This window comes from Rhea pennata, chromosome 24, assembly GCF_028389875.1.
Source record: "Rhea pennata isolate bPtePen1 chromosome 24, bPtePen1.pri, whole genome shotgun sequence".
In the NCBI taxonomy this organism is placed as follows: domain Eukaryota; kingdom Metazoa; phylum Chordata; class Aves; order Rheiformes; family Rheidae; genus Rhea; species Rhea pennata.
The window spans coordinates 7,401,548-7,424,650 of NC_084686.1; the positions used below are offsets into that span (position 1 = coordinate 7,401,548).

Consider the following 23,103-nt stretch of genomic DNA (forward strand, 5'->3'; position numbering starts at 1 on the left):
GGCAGCGGATTTCAGGCCAGGCTGCGTCTGGCATCTTTCTGAATGTAGAGAAAAAGCATTTGCTTCTGCGTTAACAGCGACGAGAGCTGCTCTTTGGTGGTGGATACTCCTGTGCGGGGATGAATCATCAGCCAACAGGAGCGAGAGCGTCTAATAAATTGAGGGCTTTGGGCTCCGGTGGCGTTTTCAGTGCTGATTGCCTGTGGAGGAGGTGAGAATTTGAACTGAAAAAGAGCAATTACCTTGCTATCCACTTACAAAATGCCCATCACTGTGGTATCCACCTAGGATGGGGGAAGGATCGTTTCCCAGGGAGGGAGGGGACCATCTGCACCTGGGTCCTGGTAAATCCACCTTTTTGGAGCAGCAGTTTCTGGCTGCTCGAGGGGCAAAGCTGTGAAAAGAGGGAAGCTAATGCAAACCTGACAAATGCAAACGTAACTAAAGGTGATGCTTGTTGTGACCGCATACGCCCTTCTTCCAGGCGCTCCTGCAGGGATATGCTGACTGAAGGGGCATTTTTAACTTGGGTACGAAGAGCAGATGGATATTTCCAAGGAAGAGGAGCGAAGCCCCGTTCCTTTCCCTTTTGTTCGTCCTCAACTCCCCAAGCCATGTAACAACTGTGTAATTACAGTGCAGTTACATGAAGTGGCCTCTAATTTGCCATGTAATTACGGCACGCTATGCTTTGATAGGGCCTTACGAGACGAAGGGCTAACGCGGCCTCGCGCTGCGGCGCTGCGAGGGGAGCTGACGGGCGAGCTGCACGCCACCGCGCCGTCCCCAATCCGCAGCAGCCCGGAGCGCGGCGGGCCGGGGCTCGGCAGGGAGCCAGCTTTGCTGCTGTGGAAGAGCAGCACCCGCCGTGTGGGTCTCCAGGTTTTGGCGCTGCTTTCTGCACGGTGTTAAAAGTCTGGGCGATGCCCCCGGCTGCGCGAGCGAGCCGAGAAGCGAGCGCCCTTCGCGTGAGCGGGAGGGGAAGGTGCGTGTCTGTCCTGGCTTTGCGATGGCCCGCGTGTGGTCGCTGGTGCCGTGGTGGCAGCCCAGGAGGGCTCAGCCCAGGGCCGACCCGTCGTGCCTGCAGCTACTCCGGGTCGTGGAGCTCCACTTGCTTCCGCTGGTGGCCCAGAGCCTCGGAGCTTTGCAAACTCAGATGGACTCAGGCAGCCAAAGCAAACTCCCTCCAGTGATTAAAGTCCTGGAGATGCCAGTTTGATGCTGAAAGCAAAATCAAAGGTGGCTTGCTGTCCTCCAGCAGGTGCTGTGTGGATGAGAGCAGATATGACTCGGGCACTTGGGCGAGAGGTAGGAGTGCACAAGGTCAGCCCTTTTGTCTGAAAATCGGTTAGTGATGTAATCTTGTAGGTCCATCATCCGGAATGGCTGTTTTTCAGTTGTGCAGCATCAGCAAGGATTTTTGGAAAGGAAGAGGAAAAACAAACCCAGGTGGATTTGTCCCAGACCAGGAAAGCGAGTCTCTTCCTTTCTGCACCACCAGCTGATACTTGCGTTGGCACGTGAACTGCCGCAGGTGAGCAGATTGCGCGACTTCAGGAAAGCCGCGGCCGTCGCTATCCCTGGAACGGACCCAAGGCGTCTGGCAGGCTGCAAAGTTTGCTCTGGCGGGGGGGGGGGACGACCTGTGAGCCTGGCGGGATAACCAAAGGGAAGAAGGAAGGGACGATCCGCCCCACTTGAGCAGCGAGTGCAAGATCGTGCCCCCATGGGCCGAGCCCCGACGTCCCCGATGCGGGTGGCGGCGGCGAGTTGAAGGGCAGCCTGCAGCGCGCGCGGAGCCCCGCTGCCCCCCGGCATACGCAAAGCCTCATCGCTGCAGGAGCCAGCGGGGCAAACCTTTAGCTGATATAAACTGCACGGTTGTCTCGCAGCCAAAAACTGGGCCTGCATCCCTTTTTTTTCCCTCCTTTTACCCACGACAGAGTTATGCATCTCAGCTCTTTTGTTCCTCTTCCGTGACTAAGCTGCTCGCTGCCTTGTGCTGCCATTTTTTTTTTTTTTTTTTGCACTGCGTAGTTTATAATCTTCCAACTAGATACACAAAAAAATTTGTTTGCAGCGCTGGCCAAGAAGGCTCTGGTTTCACTGGCACCGGGCCATGCTTACATCTCCAGTCAAAATACTGCTGGTTAAACAATAAATATTTATTGATTCTCTTGCAAGCTCCTACATTTTTCCCAGGTGCAGTGGAATTTGGGGGGCCGCTTGAGGCCCCCAAAAGGCTTTATTTTAGCTCAGAACGGCTGGGCTGGCTTTTGGTGGAATTGGCTTTTGCTCCCGGCGATCCCCAAATCGTGAGGTGGCTGCCGAGCTAGCAGCTCTGCGAAGGTGGCCCCGGGCGAGCCGGCGTCGGCGCGGCCGGCCGGCCCGCTACGCTCGGCCCGCGGGTCGGCTCCGTTCTCAGGGGACGCGTAGTTCAGCGTCTGCTCCAAAGGAGGGATGGCAAAAAAAAAAAAAAAAAAAAAGAGGAGAAAAATCGGGGTGGTTTCAGTTTGGCTCGGCATCCATATCCAGAGACCCGCTGGATCCACGGGCACGTGCCGGGGTGAAGTTGTGTCTGTAGGGCTGACGGCCTGCAGACGTTTGCACGCGAAACCTGAATTTCTGCAAGACCGGCTAGGTTTAGACGAGGGTTCGGGTGCTATCGCTGCACGCGCTCGAGAGGGGTCAAAATTACTGCGTTCCCCGGCCGAGCGTGGTGGGCGGCTCGGCTCGGAGCGAGAAGCGACTCTGGGCTCGCTCAGCCCTGCGTGGGGAGCAAACCCAGCGCGCGCGCTGCCGTTGGTCGCCTCTTCCTGAACCGTGAGACGAAACTGCGCTTTTATTTATTTATTTTTTAATTTTTTTTTACCGCTCAACTAGCAAAAATCTGGGGCCTGGTCTCACCCCTTTGGCCATCTCCCCTGTGACTGGTCTCGAGTCGCGGGAGCGGGAGCGGGCGGGTGATGCAGTTTTTCCCCCGTCCCCAGCCCTGGTGTCGCGTTTTTTTTTTGGCGCCCCTCGAATTGCTGCGGGGGCCTGGCCGCCGCTCGGGGACCTGCTCCGGGCCGCTCTCGGCGCGCGAAAATCCCCTCGTTCCTGTTGCCCCCTCCGGTTTGCGGGTCGGGGGGAGCCCGCGGCTCGGGGCCGGCAGCCCCGGCCGCTCCAGAGACGCCGCGGACGTCGTCGCTCGCGGGGCAGCGCCCTTTCCGCAGGGAAGCGGGAGGAGGGGATTGGGATGGGCTTGGGACGGCCGGGATGCCGCGCTCCGGCTCCGTGCCGTCCCCGCCGCGGCGACCCGCTCCAAGGCCTCCGGCTGCGACGCGCCGAGCGAAGCAGAGCCGCCGGCCCCCGAGCCTGCAGCAGGCCTGCGAAGGGGTTGGCATTTGGTTTTTTTTCTTCCATTTTTCTATCTTTTTTTTTTCCTGTCAGTTCCATCTCTCGCAATAATCAAAATGTGGCTTTTCGACCCACATGAAAGTTGTTTTTTTTTTTTTTTGTTTCGTATGGGTCTGTATGTGTTTGTGCAAAACTGCTTCATTTTGGTCAGTGTTCTGGAAGCTGAGAAGCAGCACGATTTTGGGGGGGTTGTTTGTTTTTTTGTTTTCTTTTAACCTTGCAGTTTTCAAAAATCGTTTACCGCGACCCGAACCGCCGCAAGAAGCAACCGTGCGAAGCCTGAGCCCAGCGGCCTCGCTTCTCCCGCGCCGCGTTCGAAAGCCGCTTCTGATCGGCGCCGCCGAGGCCTTCGGCTTCGCGGCCGGCGGGAAGCGCGCGCCGGGAGAGCTTTGCGCTTCCCGACGTCAGCGGGGAGGTTTCCGCGCCGTGCCGGTAGCCGGGCCCCAGCGGGGGACTTAGTCACTGGCGCTGTTTTCCATCGCTCTAAGCGGCTCCAGATTTAAAGCTGGCTCAAAAGCTTTCGACTTGAAAGGCCCCGGCTGGGCAGGCGATTTTTGCCTTCGAGCTGGAGGACTCGCGTTGCCGCGGCCGAGCCCCGAGCAGCCGCCGCCGTATGGGGCAGGGGCGAAAGAAAAAAAAAAAAAAACAAACAAAACAAAACAAAAAAAGCCCCCAAAAGCCCAATCCGGAGGGACAAAAAGGAGAGGAGCCAAGGGATGGTGTGTCTTTAAGCAGCCGCGCGCCAGCGTGTGTCAGCCGCTTGCTAAGCCGGTGACTAACCCGGCGCGCGGGGAAGCGGCGGAGCGCGGCCGGGCCGAGCGGGGCCGAGCGGCTGCTCCCCGCGCCGGGGGCCGCGGCCCGCGGCGTTACTCATCCCCCGGGCGCAGCCCCGGCCGGCGGGCGCTTGACTCAGCGGCGGCTGGAGCGAATTCCAGGGAAAGCGAACGTTGGGGGGGGGGTATTTAACCCATTTCTTCCCTCCCCCCCCCACCTTCGGCTCTCCTGGGCGATTTGGGGTTTTTCCTAGCTGGAAAAGCCGGGCTGCCTCCGCTCCGCGGTGGGGGTGCCGCACGCAGGCCCGGTCCCGTGCCGGGCGGCCGCCCCGGCGATGGGAGCCGGTGGCTGCTCCGGGCTCGGGCGACGCGGCGGGTCTCCTGCCCCGGCAGGTCCCCCCCGGGTGCGCGCACTGGCCCCGTTGGCCCCGCGCTATCCAGCCGAGCGCCTGCTGAAGCTTCCCCGGGCTCCTCACCATCGGCGGAGGATTCCCGGCGTTGCTGGCGAGGGCTCGGGGCTCCCAAGTAGCCAAGTGCCACCGCCCCCGGCTCCGTGCGCGGCTCCTCCTAACCGCCTCTTGGCCCGAGCAGCCGAATTCAATCAGCCCTTTCACCATCTGCTCCCAGGCACTTCTGCTGGGGAAGGCTCGGGGCCAGGGAAGCTGTAATTCCTTAATAGCTTCCGGACGCTGCGCGCGCCGGGGCCGCCGGGGCCGCGAGCGTCTCGGCCTCGCTCCCCCCCTCTGCTCCTTCTCCCCCCACCCCAACCCCGGGCTTCGCTCAGGCTTCCAAGCTCGAGCTTCCTCTGGGCAGATCCGAGCATCCCCAGCCGCTCCGACTTCTCCCCGGCGCTCCGCCGGCCGGCCGGGCTGAGGCCAACGGGTGACATAATCCCCGTCCCGGACGGGCCGGCGTGCAGGCCCTTGGCTGGCGCGCGGGGATGACGGATGCTGATGGGGCTCCTGGCTGCCTTCCCCGGCTCACTCCCACCTTCCCGGGGTTTGTTTTGCCCAATCGCCGCGCTGAGTCCTTCCCCGGTGGGAAATTTCCTAGAAGTCGGAGCTGAAGAAGACGACCGGCGTTGGGGTCGTTCTTGGAAGAGCCTCGAGCTCGCGAGCGTGGCGGAGGTTGCGCCGCGGAGCCCCGAAGCGGCAGAGCCCGGGAGCGAAGCCCCGTGTTCGCCCGGCGCCTCTCTCCAAGCGGCCGTCTGGAACGTGACGTGGGAGAGGGACGGAGGAGGCTCCCTCTCCGGGCTGTTCAGCGGCCTGTTGCGCTTGGGAAAATCCCCTTGTTCCTTACCTGCTTAAAAATAATAGTACCAGAAGGAGAATAAATTGTGGGGCGTTGTGAAACGAAGCCAGTTGGGCGCCAGCATTTCTAAGGTGCTTGGTTCAGCGTGGCCTGGAGATTATTGGTTCCCAGGTCTCTCTCAGGACCGTTTCTGGCCTCCCTCCCCAGAGGAACTGAGCAGCTTGTTGTTTTACTATCCACTTGCTTTGCTCTTACCCTCATGGTACAGATGGGGAAACTGAGGCCTGGAGAAAGTAGGGCCAGATTCATGCTTCCTATGTTAAACAGAGGTGATTTACTGTGTCCTTGGTTCCTCCTATGGCTGACAGCGAATGAAGGCCACCTCCAGAAGATGTCAGCTCTGAGGAGCACTAAGGAGCAGCCATGTGATGAAGATGGCCTTGTTCCTTGCACTCTCCCTGCCTGGAGGCCAATGTAAAGCTGATCCTTGGGCATCTTTCTCCAGCAATACATGCATTTTCATGCTAGCCAAAAAATTCCCCACGTTTGTGGCTGCTGGGAATCATCTGTTGCTGTGTCAAGCAGGCCTGTGCCAGGCCTCGCACGTGCAAATATTTAATGTGCCAGGGGTGGGCGTCACATGCATGTGGTTTTTGACCCACGGGATGGCATATGACAGCATGGTGCTTGCTGCGATTGTGGGTTACCTGTGCTCATAAGTGGTGCTCACGGAGGTGGCACGTGGTGGCATGATGGACCAGCCCCATCACAAGTCGGGAGGGTGGCTTTAGTGGAGTTGCCATCCCAATGGATGCCCAGTGCTCCTGGTGCAGGTCCCAAGGCTTTGAGGAGAAGGGGCTTGCTCAGGCACGGAAGAGGCAACCTTGCTTTGACCATCCTTGGCCTCTTCGTGGGTCTAGCTGGCTGCTTTTCCTGTCCTGTCCATAATGTTGCGCTGAGAGGTTCAGCTAGCATCAGGAAGACACCTGGAGTGAGCGGCAAATGTCGTGAGCTGCTCTGGTTTTGATTTAAGCTGCAGGCAGCTACTGTGCATATTTGTGAGCCACTGCGAGGGAGGAAGGATACCTTCAGAGGGGTGAGGCCAGGATACTCGCAGGTGCAAATCTTCATTGGCCCTAAATCCAGCGGTGCAAAGAAGCAAATCCACGTGGAGTGCAGGGGAATTAAAGGTGTGTGGATCATTACTCTACCTGCAATCTCTTGGCAGCAGCTAACAGAGTTGACTATTTGTTCTAAAGAGTTATAAATAATTCTGTTGATTAAAATGATTGATTATCCTTGGTCTAATATTATTTAGTCAGAGCAAACAGCACTGAGATTTACCAGCCGCACTCTGACCTTCCAACCCCGATCTGTTTGAAAAAGCCTGTGCAATTATTTGTTTGATTTCAAACTTAAATATACTAATCTCTTCTCCTTTTGGAATTGCAAAGAAAGCTGGGCAGCTCGGCCTGATAAGGCAGGGCAGCAGGCGTGGGTGCCCCCACTGTCCCATGCACGGGAGTCCTCACGTGCCGTGGCAGGTCGCTGGGTCGAAGCGAAGGGGCGACACAGCGAGGCAGAGGCCGGCGGGCGCTGCGGGAGCCCGGGGAGCGAGAGCAAAGCCTCCAGCTCCTCGTCTTCCTCTGCACCTCCTCGCCTTGCTCGTTGAGCGCTATCTGTACATCCTGGGCAGAGCTGAAACACTCCCCACTGTACAGAAAAAGATGCTATCGATAGCCTAATATTAGAAAACGGGCCGTTTCCGGGTAAGGCAGCAGCAGGGATCCCTGTGCAATCCGCGGGAGTTGTGATACGCTGCAACTTGCACTGTCCCATTGAGCAACCGGCAGCGGTTTATCGCGCTCTTGGCTGTGCGTCTCGCTGGCGTTGCCCTGAAGCGAAGGGTTGGCCGGGGAGGTTGTGGAGGTGGGGAGTGGCAGGAATCTGCAGCTGCAGCGCGATGTGGCAAGCTTTGCCCCCGTACCTTCCAGCCCCTGGGCAGCGCGCGTGCTCGGGAGCTGACCCTGCCCTGCCGAGCCTCGCTTCCCTGCCACCGGTGAGCTCGGTCGTGTCTGCGTTCTGCATCTCGTGCAGATGTCCTGTGCTTGAGCATGAGGCACTTGGCACTGTCCAGTCTTCACCTCTGGGCCCTTACTGTATGGACACCACCAAGATGCTCTCCATAGTAGGTCTGGCCCTTCCCGCTTTAACAAACCTTCTGGGTTTGTGGACAAGAGAGCTGGCAGGAAGAGCCGTAGTGGAGCTGAGTGGCTTTGAGGCAGAGAGAGATATTTTAGGGGTTAAACATCATCCGGGCTTGAGGGCACTTCAGGCTGTGTCTTGCCATGTGGTACCCACGTGTCTGGCATGACGTGGTATTGATTCAGCCTGGGGGCCAGTGCTAGTGCCAGGACACAGAGAGATCAGTTTATGAAGGACTTGGGCTGAAAATCAAGTGAAGACTGCAGAATTCCAGGCTGGGCTTGGGACAGACAGATTGGAAGGGACAGGAAAAGGAGGGATTTGGCTTGGCTTCTGCATGTCTAATCGCTTTTTGATGCAAAGAGAATTAAGGCACCTTTCTGGGACCAGTCTAGCAATGAACTCCCAGTAGCAAGGACATCTGTGGGGTGGGTCCACATAAAAAGTGTATCATATCATGGTGATGGATGCTACAAATGATGGATCAGGTATTCATTCTGAGCACAGAGTCATTTCATGGGGCCACGGATGTGCAATGAAACCATCTCAAGCTGTAAACTCATGGGATGGCTACTTAAAAAATATGTTGGCCTGGCATGTTGTTCAGGTATGTTTGAGCAGACATAGGGAGTCTACGATCCATTTGTAGGGTGATAAATAGTCCTTGACCCTTATCCCCACTGCTGGGGGACAGCTCTGCCAAGAGATCTCAGCCTTCCCTCTTCACACTTCCAAACCTACAGCATCTTTCTCACACTACGTACTGCTGATTAACGTTATCCTTGACTTGCAAAATCACTGCTTTCCCTATCTTGGGAGACTATCACGCGCTGCTTGGCAGTGCTTTGGCCTCCCTGGAGCAGAGAGAGGGGCAGCGATTGGAGGCCGTGGAGCCAAATCCTTATTGCACATGTTTGTCCATGGCTTTGTAGGGAGAAGGGGATGGAGATTAATACTGAGAGGAGACTGAGGACTTGTTTGGATAGGGAAATGTGCAACCTGACCTGCTCGGGAGTGATTATAGTGGTACATATTTACCTTGATAGCATCTGATGGAGACTTTTGCAGTCAGAGTAAGAATGGGTTCTTGCACTGGGGCACCAGTGCATCTTTGCTCCAGGGACAGGTCCTCTGCTTGCCTTACTTGTTCACCAAAGACTTTGGGGATGATGATGCTGGCCAGAGATCTGAGGCAAGAACAACCAAATTCCTGTTTTTAGCCTGTCTGGAAAGAAATGTTGCTGTTGCAAGTGGTGGGAGGCAGGAGTGGGGCAGGGGGCGGGTGCCTGCCGGCCCCCCCTCGCAGCGCGGACTGGCTGCAATGGGAAGTGGATGGGGTGGAAGATGTGGACCACAGTGTCCTCCTCGGAGTAGCGGAGCCCTGCCATGGGTTTGCCCTGGAAGGGCTCGGGCTGCGCTCTCGTGACTATGTAAACCTTGAGGGCCATGAAAGCAGGACGGTTGGCCTTAGAGGCTTTGCAGCCTCCCCAGAAGAGAGCGAGGAATTTCAGAAGGCTTCTGGGTGCAGGCGTGAGCCGTTTGAATACCTCGGGCAGCGTTCCAGGAAGCAAATGAATATCTGGTTGTTTGTTCAGTCAGAATCGCTGGATTTTTTGGAGGTTTTTTTCTCATCGCTGTTGAGCAATTTGAGCTGTGCTGCTGGGGCTCGGGGTGTGAGAAGCTGGGTTTTGTGGAGGAGCATCTCCCGGCGCTGAAGCGCTGATGCGGGGCAGCTGACACAGGCGTGCCCCGTACTTGCTGTTTACACTTGACCTCCTTTCGGTCGGGCCTGGGTGTCCGTTACAGGCTTTGCTGGGCCCAGCCCGCTCTCCCGTTAGCGAGTGTGCGCGCACGCACGCCTGTGCACGTGGATTAGAGCTATTGAGCAAAGCAGTTGGTGGGGATTAGGGTGAATTATCGCAGGGGAAGCACGTCTCGGAGGAGAGCGTTAGGTTCGCAGGAGGCGAGGCGTGTCCCTCCATCCCGGCTGAGGAGGGCTTGAAGGCAAACAAGCCGGAGAGTGAGATGCTAACGCTGGCTGCGGAGGGGACGCCGTGGCTCGTGTGCCTGGGAAAACAGGAGGGTGAAGGGCGATAAGGGCCTGACCGCTGAAATCAGAGGCTTCGACTCCCAGGCAGGAGTGGTTTGGGCATGTGGAGATTATTCACTGCTGTCTGTGTGTTGACTCCAGCCTCCTAGCAACCTCCTCATCTGGCTACCTCCAGAGTGCTGACCTGTACGTTTAGCCTACCCGCAAACACGCGCAGGTTTGCACCAGTTTAATTAGCCCCGTCCCGCGCGGTCGGGTTAGCCGAGGGCTTGCACAAGTTTTTAGTTGCGATGCTGCGAAATCTGAATCAACAGAAGCCGTTTCTGAGCCAGTTTAAGAGCGGTTGCCTTTCTAGGGGGCTTGTATTGGGTTAACAGAACGGCTGTAGCTAAACCACTGAAACGCGCCTGCCTCGTAGGCATGGCCTAACCTCTGCCGTTGCTTCATCTCAATGGAAAAAATCTTTTTGCTGCCTCCACTGACTGCTTTGCATAGTTTTGATGAACGCCGTTAAACCGTGGCCACATTCCCCAGCCCCAGAGGTGCCTGCATCTTCTCCGTGCCCACGTTTATCCGTCTGGGCTCCTTGCCGCTGCCGAGATGGGAAGTACTGATCGAACGTTTCCACCAAGGGAAGTCCTGCTCTGGATTGCTGCAAGACAGGGCTGAGCGTTCAGGGCCATGGGCCGTGTCCTGCCGCTGGGCTCTTCTGCCTGGCTTTTCTCAGAGCTCTTGATGGGAGTGTCTTAACTCCTAGCAACATCTTTCAGAGTATGGGGGGTTTCCCTGCTCTGCAGAGCGAAGATGAGGGTGAGGGAGGAGGAACCAACTCGCCGCAGGTTGCTAGTGAATCTTGTCAAGTCAAAAATATTCTTTTTTACGCTTTTGATGCTTTTGCCCCAAAGCACGCTCTTTGTCTTCATCAGGTCTGGAAGCTCAGGTCACCCGGGATCCGTCCTGCGCACATGCTGGGTGGCATCTCTTTGCCACGACAGTCGAACTGCAGGTCCCGTCTCCAGCCCTCTGGAGCTGGGGAAGCTTTCCCACAACTGCAGCAAGCGTTGACTTCAGCCCTGTGGTTTTGCTGAGCTGTGACCCCAGGGTTTCCTCAGCCTGTCTTTTCTTGCTCGCCCCCACAAAAGCCGGGGAGGATCGAGGGAGATGACCACGGGGCTGTTGTTCCCCTGCAAACTCCTGTGACTAAAAGGGATGCCGTTTTCCCAGGATCCGAGTCCAACACCCACATTATAAAGCCAGGAGAGAGAAGGATGGTGGAAAGAAGCCCGAACGAACCCAGCGAGCAGGCTCGGAGGGAGAAGCAGGGTCCGCCTGGGCGCTTGGCGGCGTGTGGGTGGTGGGGGAAGCGTCCTTTCACCCGCCGCCGCTGCTGCCTGGTCCTGTGCCAGCTTGCAGACAGCACCGTGCCGATCGCGGGCTGCCTGCGAAAAAACCCCAGGGCCGAATGAAAGCGAGACCCCCCCTCCCCGCGGGAGGCTGCTGCCGCCGCGCTCCCGTTCTCGCCGTGCTGCTGTTCCTCCTCTGGGCGCTTTGCACCCAAGCAGCCTCTAGCAGCCACCGCCTGCGCCCGTGCAAGAGCGGCTCCCTCTTACCGAGGGGCGACGCAGCTCATCCCGAAGCCCGAACAGCAAGAGCATCCTAACATCCGAGTCCCACCCTCGGCTTAACCTTTCCCATTCCTCACTCGCTGCCATGCCGTAAGCGCAGAGGGTCCAAACTTGGACAAGATCCTTTTATCTGCACTTTGCGGAAGACGGTTTTGGGGGCCCTTTATTTGGTGGAAGAGTTCTGCCCCCATGACACACCGCATCTCCATAAGAAAGCTGCTGAATGCCGGAAGAAAGCCGGCTTTGTTGTGCTTTCTGCAGCGCTAAGCAGTGTGGGCTTTCGGTTTCCTCTCTTGTTTTTCTCTTGAAGCCCAGCTTTCATCTCCAAGTATTTATTTTTCACTGCTTGAAGGAAAGAAGAAAAGAGTTATTTTTCTTTTTTTCAAGAAGGGAAGAAATATATTTATTTTAAATGAGAACAGCAAACGTCTGTCCCTTTTGTGCCGCTCCTTGGAGAGAGAAGCAGGGCCGGTTTCTGAAGGCTTCTTGCAGGAAGGGGTAGCGATTCTCTGCTCCCTACCTGCCCTGCGGTCTCTGCTGCTCTCCTCTCTGCCCTGTCCCCATTGCCCCAGCCGGACGTCTCCCCTTGTGCTCCATCTTGCTCCGTGTCCACCCTTGCATCCCAGTTTTCCTTGCTGCTTTTTTTTTCCAGCCTTGGGTCCCACTTTCCCTTTCCTCCCCCTGAGTTTCCCTGTCCTTACAGTCCGAGGAGCCCTAATTGGAACAGGCCGGCTCCTCTCCGGCTTCCTGCGTGGGAGTGAGAGGCTAGGCTTGTGAAAACAGTTCAAAAGTGCAGACAAATTTTTGCCTAATCCTGCCTAAATATCTGGGGCTCAGCTGGGGTTATTTGCCCGGGCGGTGCTGCCCTTCTGCAGCACGGGGCACCCGGCGAAGGCAAGGCTGCCCCGGGCTGAGTGGAGGTCTCCTCGGGGGTCAATCTGAGACGGTGCCTCCGAGGTGCCCGGGCTGAGGCCGCTCCGTCGGGGAGCGTGGGAAGGGTCTCAGCTCCCGTCCCCCCTCTGCAGCCTCCTCTTTTCGTGAGAAAGGTTCCTCGGCGTCTGAACCCTGCCAGCTGGGACACTTTGAAAATCCTCCGCTTTTCCTCCTGCCGCCGTCACTAACTCTGCCCTGGTTTTGGTCCTGGTGAAAGCTGGAGTGGAGGAGCCTCCATGCGAGGTGGGGAGCAGCTCGGGCAGCATCGAGCTTGGCCTGAGCTGGGCTTTGGAGACAGAGAGGCTTTTTTGCTCCTCTGCTCTTTGGTGGTCGTGGGCTAGCTGGAGGCACGTGAGAGGAGGATAGGACAGCAAATCCTTGCCTCAGCACAGAGGCAATTCCCTTCTTGCAGACCCTCTTGAGATGCACCTCACGCCATGGCAGATATGCAGCAGCGAGGAGCGTGCGCTCCTGCCCCAGGCCGTGGACACCCCGAGCGGACTGCGCAAAGTCTTGCAGACTTCCCCATGCACGCTCCTCCTAGAGAGACCATTTCCTTGACTCTCCGCAAATGGTCTAGTTTGAAGGCAACATGCATCTTCTCGCAAACTTGTCTCTGTCCTTCAAGCCACCAGGTCCCTGAGCTCTCCAGGATCCCCACTGCCTGGCAGCCTGTGGGGTTAGTCCCAGTCCTGGAAGGGGAGGACGAGGAGGCTGGGCAGGGAGCGCGCTTTTACCTGAGACAGCAGCGTGACCTTGGTGTCCATCCGTCAGAGCAAGGGCAGGCGGGGGTTGTGGGGTCAGCAGGCTCCACTCTGACCCGCCGGACATCCATTTACACGCGGGCTTCTGTGCGAGATGGCGGGGACCAGACAAGGACACACTGGGGCTTTTGATGGGAAACAAAGTGAGTGGCTGATGGGAGCTTTAACAGGGCGTTGACTTTGAGTGGAAACTTGGGAGAAAAATGACTTTGCTCCCGTCCTCCTGCTCAGAATGTCTTTTTTATTTTTTCTTTAATGTCATTTATTTTGCTTATGCAGTTGGATGCTAACGTTTTGGCGTGCAGTGGACTCCTTTGCATTTTAAGGTCAAAATCCCCGAAGTTTGTACATCACAGCCCTTTACAAATATCAAATGTGAAGAAACAGTTTGCAAATGCAAAGCCTGGTGATAGCAGCATGTGAGCGGGGCTGCGAGCTGAACGCGGTGCTCTTGGCCTCTCTGGCCGTCCGCCTGCGGCTTCTCCTAGGCTCCGAGCGGATTTCGGTTGAGACCCCCTTCAGCATGAATACCACGTAGGAATGAAGTGCTGGCCCCTGGCGTTGGCCCGATCATTATCCTTTTGTCCTTCTGAAGTCTGATCTACGGAGGTCTAAGAGAACTGGAGGAAAAATAGGGTTTCGACCAGCCCAGCCGCAGGGTGGGACGTCTCAAACTGAGCCCCCAAATCTCTCGTGGCTTTGGAAAGCTGCATAGATGCCACTCTCCACCTTCACGTAAGGCAAAGTACTTACCTCTGCTCTACAGATGCTGGAGATGATGGTGACATAATTTTCCAGAGCAATTGCGACTCCTGTTAGTATTTAAAAATCAAACTAGAGGACCCTGCCTGGTCTCCTCGGAGGAAAATCAAATGCAGTTCTCTGTCAGTACAGCGGCAGCAACGGCAGACATGGCATCTAGGCAAAAAAAACCCGCGTAGATGAGGTTTTAATGGGTGTCGTAAAACCTGCACAGGCAGCCGAGCCTGGGATCCCCATGCACGGCCTCGGCGGCCCTCGCTGCTGCGCCTGCTTGCCGGGTCCAGAGCTGAACTTGCCGAAGGGCGCGTAGGTGTAACAGCTGGTTTTGGTCCGAGCTGACGCCCTTTTCCCACCCATTCCCTCGGAGCCCCGTTGGGGGCAGCAGGAGGTGGGTAAAAGGGGACATTTTATTTGTGTTAAGGTTTGATTAAAATCTTGGGAACGGGTTTCAGATGACAGTGAAAGCTGAAACCCCCGGGGAAGCTGAGCCCCGGTCCGCTTTTGTTAGCGCGTTTCTGCTCGGCCCCGACCCCCAGGCCCCCCAAACCGAAGGCGACCGGTTCGTCCGCGGGGCAGGGAGGGCTCCGTCCTGCGACGAGGCTGAGATAAAACTGCATTTATACCCTCCCTCCCCCTAAAATCCAGATCACCTAATTAGGACTCGTCCACCAACACGTATGCGGAGCTTTATGAACGCGTTTAATTTTACGCATGTGACCTTGTATATAGATGTGGGACACTGCTGACTAAAATTGGGTTTCTGCGAGTGTTTGCAGGCTTGGGGCTTTTCGCCGTGTTTCGTTCCAAAGAAACTTTTAACGAGTAACTACTGGTCTGACAATACTTCGATATTCAACGATGCTTCGCTTCTAAATTTGCCGAGCGCAAAACGTTTTGAATGAGAAATCTTGAAATGCACGTTTTGGCATTAAAAAAAAAGTCCTCCTTTAGCACTTTGCAAATGCATTTTTTTAAGTCCGAAGACAGACCGTTTTCTTCTCTGGTGACCTCTCTCTGGGAATCGCTTTTAAAGATTCCGTGTTTTGACATTTTGTTTGCGCAGAGCTCAGCGTTCACCTTACTAAACTGAAACCCTATCCGCTGCTACTGAAAAATTGATTCATTGGGCTATGTGCAAGCCCAGTCTCATGAGCCTTGCAGGAGAAAATGGGAGTGATTAGCGATAGATACTCCCTTTCTTGCACCGCCAAGATAAAAAATGCAGTTTTGCACAGCCAAGCACCTCGCCTCCCCCCCCGGGTCTCTTGGTGGCTTGCCGAAGGAGGTCGTCTTTGCGGAGGCTTTCGTGAGTGGTTCGGTGTAAAGCAGGAGTAGAAAAATTTTCTTAGGCTGACTCTGACTCATCTTCCCATAGCGACAGGGAGCAGTGAACTACCGTTTAACCAGCCGGCAAAGGGGAGTGATGCCTGGGTGGTCCCTGTAACCGCAGAGCACAGCAAGCGCAGCATTAAAATGTAACATGAGGATGAAGGGAAAGGGGCACTGAACCACTTTCTCCCAGTGTTATCTCAAAGCAGCAGATGGAGAACAGAGATATCTAGGGTGCCTGCTCATTTTTCCATGCCCTCTCCAGCCAAATCCAGTAAATAATGAAGTGTAACTTGCCAAACAGCCCTTGAATGTGCTCCTTGCTTTCGAAGGTCCAGATACTTCCACTGTAGCAGGCCAGTTCCCTGATTTATGTGGCAGAGTTAGGGAGAGGAATCAGGCCCTGAGAGGCCTGGAGCCGGCGAGAGAGATGTACAATTTGACTAGCGCTACCTGAGCAAGAGAATTGTGCAAATCGTTACTGGAGTGACTTGGTGACTTACGGGAATATGTTGTGTCTTCTACCCCGACACAATAGCTGGAGGGTGCAAAGGTGGAGACAAAAAAGTGGTGGCTTTTTTTTTTTATTTTATTTTTATTTTTTATTTTTTTAGTTTGGGGATGGAATTGCCTTGGGGCTGGCTGCTGATGGGTCTGATGGGCCATCCGTGCTCTGTGCCGCAGAGCTAAGCGTGGCGCCTAGGACCTTTCTGTGCTCTGCAGGCTCAGAAGCAATGCTTCAGCTTGCCTCTGCAACAAGGTCTGCCCACGCAGCCCCTGGATTTGCACTTGAAAACCTCCCTTGTGCCTGTTGGGCTTGAGTTGGGCTGGGCAGAACCTGGGTGGACTGTGATGTCCAGAGAGGCGCAGGCAACCTCTGCTTGGCGGAGCTGTCCCCAGCCCTGGCTCTTCTCAAAATAAGCACTAGCCAACATTTTGCAGGTAGGATGGGTTGTTAAATCAGAGCCTAGATTTGCATCTGCAATGGAGAGTTATGATAAGCAAAGGTGGCTAGGATTTCCACAAAAAAGGAGAATTCTTTGCATTTTGATGTCCACATCCAGACAGTCATGAAAACACCAAAAAAGCACGTGCAAGTTGTCTTGTTTTCCACTGAGAACAGTTTTCACTGAAAAATGTCCAACGGGCTACAGTCACTCTGGCTCCTACCTGCAGGTGGAAGCTCTCTGAGATTTGCAATGAGACTCACGAAGTTCAGTCATTTGAGATGGTGATTTTAGGAGAGGCCTTCCTTCTCCACAAAAGACGTTTTTCAGGAATGCTTAAAATACGTGAAAAAGAGCCAAACCTTTCTTCCAATTGAGGAGATTTATCTTTTTTTTTTTTTTTAGGGGGGGTTTACGAAATGCTTAGGCTACAAATACCTACCTCCTTCCAAATAAATTAGAAATAAAGAAGGAGAGAAAAATAAAAGGGAAGAAAGCGAGCGAGACCTCTGCTTCTCACCAGGCCTCGGTCCAAGGCCCCGGCGCACGGCCTGGCCCGCGACTCTCCCGTGGGGGTGGCTGAGCGTTGCGTGGTGACTCACTCCGAACTGCGGCGCTCCGCTCCCCAGACCGTGCATTATGTAACTCCAAGCTAATGTGGGATTTTCCAGCTCTTTGTTTTGCCTCCCTCCTTGGATGGATTTTTCTGCCCATTCTTCATCATGCCTCATCGTGCCGTGAACTTACTTTTTCCAAGATTGCCTGGGATTCTTTTAAACTTAGGTTTCCCCCTTGCTTTGGCAGTAATTCAGAGGTGCTGGCGTTATCAGGCTGAGCAAGCCAATGCCCATAATGGTCTTTGATATGACGGTCAACATAACCGTGTCCATGGCTGGCTTGCAGGGAGACCGTGTGCACCATGTGACTCAGCTTACAGAGCAAGGCTTGTCTCTGCCCTTCAGCCCCAGCACGGTGAAATGCTTCTGCACAGACTTCTTACAAGCAGATGGTTATTTCTCTTGTATTTAAGCAAATGGGAGTCCCAATGGGCGTGATGCACTGCGGTGTGCCATTCCGGAGGGGGATCCCAGACTGGGCATGAGGACTTGCGTTATCTTTCTCAGTCCTATGAACTTACAGCCATTTTTCTCTCCTGCTTCTTTCAGATATGGAATGTGCGGACGTGCCTTTGTTAACCCCCAGCAGCAAAGAAATGATGTCTCAGGCGCTGAAGGCCACCTTCAGTGGCTTTGCAAAAGAGCAGCAGCGGCTGGGAATCCCCAAAGGTAAGACACAGTGTCCCAGTGAGCAACCATGGGAGACACAGAGAAGGTTTCCCCTTGCCAGGATTCCCATCTCCAAATCTGTCATCTCTTTTATTGATTCTCTTCAAGTAGTACCACCTTGTTTCCCAGCAGCTTCAGCTGGAAAAGTCTGAACATACAGGCGAAATCTTCCAGACAGTGTCTGTCTTTTCTGCTAACAAAGTGAAATGTGCGTGACTGCTCTTGTAATTTTGGTGAGCTGCTCCTTTGGAGACAGCTCAGGGACCTCTATCTGAAAGGATCTGGTCATGCCCGTGATATGGAGAAGCAGATGGGACCCTTTACAAGAAGCCGATAACAGGGAGAAGCCATGCAGGATGAAGAAGCGGGTGGGAGAAGAGGGTCAGAGAACCATGAGGATGAAGCTGTGCAGGTGGCTTATCCACTGGTATAGCTGTAGGCTTGTTTGTGTCCTGTTTCCCTGGGATGATGTCTTGTGGTTGCTCACTAATGGATCTCTTCCACAACACGTTGGCGCAGATCCCCAGCAATGGACGGAGACGCACGTGCGGGACTGGGTGATGTGGGCGGTGAACGAGTTTAGCCTCAAGGGTGTGGATTTCCAGAAGTTCTGCATGAACGGAGCTGCTCTCTGCGCCCTGGGCAAGGAGTGCTTCCTGGAGCTAGCGCCTGACTTTGTGGGAGATATCCTCTGGGAACACTTGGAGATCCTGCAGAAAGGTAAGTCCTGTTTGCCCCCGGGGTGAACTGCTCCTGCGCTTTTGCCTAGTCTGATTTTGGGCCTTTCCAAAGAGCTTGGCTTAACAGTGTGGCTCTGCAATGAGGTGTTCACCTTGGGCTGTGATACCAGCAAGGTGGGTCCAGTAGGACTTAAATGGATGTCCCCACCACTACTGGGCAACACAAATCCTGGCACTTCTTGAAAGAGGAAGGGTGTTTATGCCGGTCTGTGGCAGGAATACGCAGCGGGCAGGGACATTTTGCCTGCCTGGAAACTAGCGGTGGGATTTTCCAAAGCATTCTTTGTCGGTTCACTCAGCTCCTGTTGTGAATTTTACTACTTCCTCCAGTGGAACAGCATCAACAAAATCCCACCCAGTTGTGATTGAAAACTGCTTTTCTGTGGTTTGTGTCTCAAAAGGTGTAATAACATTTAGTTACGGGTGGCTGTGTCCCCGACAGGAGGCTTCAATCTCTGTTAGTCCCTGCCTGCCAGCATTTGAGAGCATTTGTTTTTGCCGATCTGGGGGGCATTGATTTTAGGTGTTGATTTTCATATTGTCTGGCTGAAGGAGGCTCAAGCACCACTTGAAAGCTGGGGAGGTTTCTAAAGAGCAGATGAGAAGTCTGAGACCTTTAACTGAGTCACGAACAGGAGCGGCAGCAAATCTGGGCGCTTTCTCTAGCTCGGTTTTGTGCAGAGCTATTTGCTTTCCGGGAATATCCCCTGCACTGTTGTGGTGACCGTGTGTGCCTGTCGCTGGGCCTGCCTTGGTGGCAGGAAGGAGAGGGGGAGCAAAGTTCTGCCTTCCAGGAGACCATTGACAAATGGATGTTAATTACTGATTACTAATTTTACTGGTAACTGTGGTTTGCAAAAGGTAAACATGGTTCTTCCCAGGGTCTGTGACGGGCTGGTTTTCTGCTCTTTGACTCTATCTGCTCACTGCTTCCCTTTTTGCATTATTTTTACTGAGTGCTTATATCAACAGCAAGAAGTTCAACGAAAGCAAGATGACATGGTCAGTTTGATTTCTCCTTGCTATACGCCATTGCTCAAACCATATTCTGCCTTCCCGATACCCTTCTTCATTTGCTTGTGCTGTAACCTGCTGGAGTGAGGTGCCTTGTGCTGCAGCTGCTCCCTAAGGCGTCAGAAATCTGGGTTTGCTCCCATTTCTGTTCTTCCCAGACATACTCTGCAGATCCCCCAAGACACGGAAGTAAACTTGGTGCTGGCGTTTTGCCAGCTGTAAAGTAAGCATGCATTGACACATGGATGCTGCAGTCATGCAGGCATAAGGTCTTCGATAGATAGGTGCTTTTACAAAAGAAACTTCTGTGCCTGGTTCTGGACTCAGAAGCTGCAGCTTTTATTCCAAAAGGGTGAAAAAGAATAAAATAGATTTTTTTTTTTTTTGTCTCAAAACTGTTGACACAGACCTGGAAACCAAGAAATCTCCATTCTGTATCCAGTTTTACTGGTGACTTATGTCACTTCTTGTGTAGGTTATTTGAGATCTAGCTCCCGTGGTAGGCTCTTAAAACATTTCCCAGAGGGGCAATATCTGTGAAGTGTTTGGAGATTACCTGAAAAGAGCTTCCAAGACACAACCAGCCTCACCCCTAGGACTGATTCCTGTCCACGCTAAGTCATGGGACTCATCTAACTGGTATTACGTCTCAAAACCCCAGACGAGGTCTGGGTCTGTTGTGCTGGGTGCTGCACAAGTGTATTGTGCCAGATAGTCCCTGCCATGTCTCTCGATACGCGAGATGGTCCTCTCTACTTTGCAGCTGGGGGTGTGAAGCATAGAGAGATGAAGGTTTCCTCAGGCTCACAAATAAGAGTGAGGGTTCAACTTGTCACTCCCCATCTTTTCCAACCTGGCCAGCCGCCCACCAGCATCGCTTGGCCCTGGACGTGCTGAGGGCGGCTGTTAGCTGCAATGGTGGCTGAGCCAAACATAACCAAATATTTGACTTTACCTATAGTTGTCCCACCACTAGCATCAGGTCATGCTGGGACAGGCTATGACCTCAGTGTCCCTCCTATTAACATGCCTCCCTTGTGAGCTCTTTCCGAGAGAGTGACTCATGTACCACAGGCTGCTCAGGGTTTAAAAAAGGCAGGAGCTGGGCAACTTTTCCCTGCATGGATTGGGGTATTTTCAGGCATTATTTTTTTCCAAATTTCTTCCTAAAATAACGTCCTCGGTTACCAGCAGTCAGCAGTGCCCTGCGCTTGACTGTAAGCATAGCTGAAGGTTGCGCTCTTTCTTTGTGGTCACCCACCCTGCCCCTTGGCAGACTCCGTGGGGAGAGGAGCAGAGCATTTCTTATTAGGTCTCTCTGTTTGCACAAACCCTCCTTTTGTTAGAGCATATTTTCCACCCTGCAATCCCCAGGAGAGAGGGCCAAAATTAGGCTCCTTGCAAGCGAACGTGCGTTATCTTTGGTTGATTTCTCTTAAGCCTCAGCAGAATTAAACAGAACCCAGCGTTGTCCGTGTTTTTTTTTTTTTAATTTATTTTTGTTACCCGCTGCAAAGAAAATAAAATCTCCCATGCTGGTATCTCCGCCTGCGTGCTGTGTTGCAACTGGAGCCCAAATGAGTAAGGTGCTAATGGAAAAAAATGGCCAGGGCTACTGAATGGGAAGGCAAATTCGGCAGCAAGCCTCAGAGTACCAGGGTGCAGGGGAAAAAGCAGTGGAAAGCAGAAAATCTATGCTTTGATGTGCTACATGTTCCTTCGTAGTGAATCATGCCTATATAAAGCCTGCAGCTGTAGGTGCTGTGTATACGTGTGTACAGCATTGAGTATGTGACAGGCGTTGGTCGACGGTCAGTGCAACAAAGCATTTCAGAGCGTAGGATCCTCTGCCTTGCCCAGGTGTAAGGTAGAAGGCCTAAAAATAGAGGCTTTTTCAGGAAAATAGCTATTCTTGTGCAGTGGGTTTTTTCATGAGCTCATACGTGTAACCTTGATAAACAATCATCAAAAGGACGAAAGACAACAAAAATTAAAGGAAGCAAGGAAATTATGCAACCATATTTCAAAACCACCTGGAACCTGATTGAGAAAGGGGTTGAGTTTTTTTGTCTTGTTATGTGTGTTTTTGTTTTTTGTTTTTCTGTTTGTTTTGCCACATTTTGTTTGTTTGGCCATGCGTGAGGCTAGAATCCCCCAAGGAATCCAAGCGCGTTAGGCACTTGTTTTGGTGGGATTTCGGCACTTACCCCATTTCTGTTCCTTTGAAAGTCCTAGGTTAAACCAGAAAGGAGAATTTAGGAAGTTCAAGCCTATCTGCGTTACAGAAAGTTTTGCAAAGCGTAGTATGCCTATGGACACGTGACATTTGCTTCCTTTTCTCTTTGCAGAAGAGGTGAAACCGTACCCAGCAAACGGAGTGAACGCAGCATATCCAGAATCCCGCTATACTTCCGACTACTTCATTAGTAAGTCCCACTGCTTCAGGACAGAAAAGTGTCCCCTATCGTAGGCTTGTCTGCATCATGTGAGGTCTGCAACCATGCAGTTGTTGCCCTGTCGTGGCAGAGCTCGCAAAATACGTAGCTTGGTCTTTTCTCCTCTTTCTTCTACTCTTCCTAGCGAAACGATTGCGGTAGCATTTATCAGAGAGTCTCAGAGTTAACCTCCAGTGACAGTAGCTGCACGTGATATGTGCTTAAAAGTGTTGATTCAGGATATCTGTAAACTCGGAGCAAATGCCACTTTTGTGTCGTGTTTTGGGTCAGGGTTTTAGAAGCCATCTTTATGTGTCGGTGACTGCCCTGAGATGTCATTATCTGGCTTGGCGAGCTCTGTTTGTTTGAAGTTCAACAGGTCTGGAAAGAGACCTGCTCAACACCCAAGAATATTGGGAATGTTTGTAAATTGGGAATTTATAAAAAAAGAAAAAAAAAAAAGAGGGGGGAGCAGTGGGGAAGAGAGCTCTCCTTCTGGATTGCTAGATAAGAACCTGGCAAGGAAAAAGATGGATGATCAATCTGGACCCCTGCGCTTCCCATTGCCGTTGGTTTGGAGATTTTCTATAAGAGAAAAGCATCTGTGATCTCAGTGTGCGGTGGGAGACTTGACGGGGAGTGAACAACACTCTGACTTTCTTCAAGCTGGCCCGGTTCAGGCCACGTCCTCATGTTCCCGCTCTGCCGGCAGGTTATGGCATCGAGCACGCGCAGTGCGTGCCTCCCTCAGAGTTCTCCGAGCCCAGCTTCATCACCGAGTCCTACCAGACCCTCCATCCCATCAGCTCCGAAGAGCTCCTGTCCCTCAAGTACGAGAACGACTATCCCTCAGTCATCCTGCGGGACCCTGTCCAGACAGAATCCCTGCAGACAGACTACTTCACGATCAAGCAAGAAGTGGTAACGCCAGATAACATGTGCATGGGCCGTGCCAGTCGAGGTAAAGTCAGGCTTCTCCTGGGGTGCTGCTGGGGTTCTTGCTACCTCTACCCATATCAGCGTGGACAAGCGCTGCATTTCCCTCTGTAGGAGATAATCCTTTGCCCAACAGGGAGCCGGGCAACGGCATTAAGGAGGCCTATTTCCCAATGTTTATATTTTGTGGGATTGAACCTCCCAGATAGATCCCTTGATTGTTTTGAGCCCTCCCAGCCTTTTTCTCGGAGGAAAATATTAAGAGGGTATTTCTCTTCTCTGCTCAGCTGCCTGTTTTTACAACATCTGCAAAAATACAACATTTCTGGCTCTCTACTTTGATGTCGAACTTGAGTGAAGTTGAAATAGGCTTAGAAGTTACTAGGGAGGACAGACTGCTGTGTGCTTGTATAAATCTCATTTTCCTAGGAGACCAGGCAAAACCCCACAAATCCTTCACAAGTTCTCATCAGGAATTACTGTCCAAGGCTCTGAAAGCTTTTACACATGATGATCTGAAGTCTTTATCCATTATCACCATTGATTTTGATGGCTGTTTGCTTGAACTGATAATCTCTTCCAGTGAACTCGGACCCTTTGCTTTGTTAGGAGACGCAGATGTCATGTGTTGGGTCAATGACAGAGCCGAATGAC

The 23,103-nt window shown here is 53.5% G+C and overlaps 1 protein-coding gene across 2 annotated transcripts in view; it reads left to right on the top strand.

Annotated features, from left to right (window-relative positions):
* The window catches only part of ETS1 (ETS proto-oncogene 1, transcription factor), a 73,790-nt gene that overhangs the window by 33,416 nt on the left and 17,271 nt on the right, over positions 1-23,103 (top strand). For both annotated transcript variants that reach the window (XM_062594483.1, XM_062594484.1), the window contains 4 exons: positions 17,205-17,324; positions 17,844-18,044; positions 21,427-21,504; positions 22,226-22,474. In XM_062594483.1, coding sequence (XP_062450467.1) covers positions 17,205-17,324; positions 17,844-18,044; positions 21,427-21,504; positions 22,226-22,474 — 648 coding nt within the window. The remainder of the gene's footprint in view (positions 1-17,204; positions 17,325-17,843; positions 18,045-21,426; positions 21,505-22,225; positions 22,475-23,103) is intronic.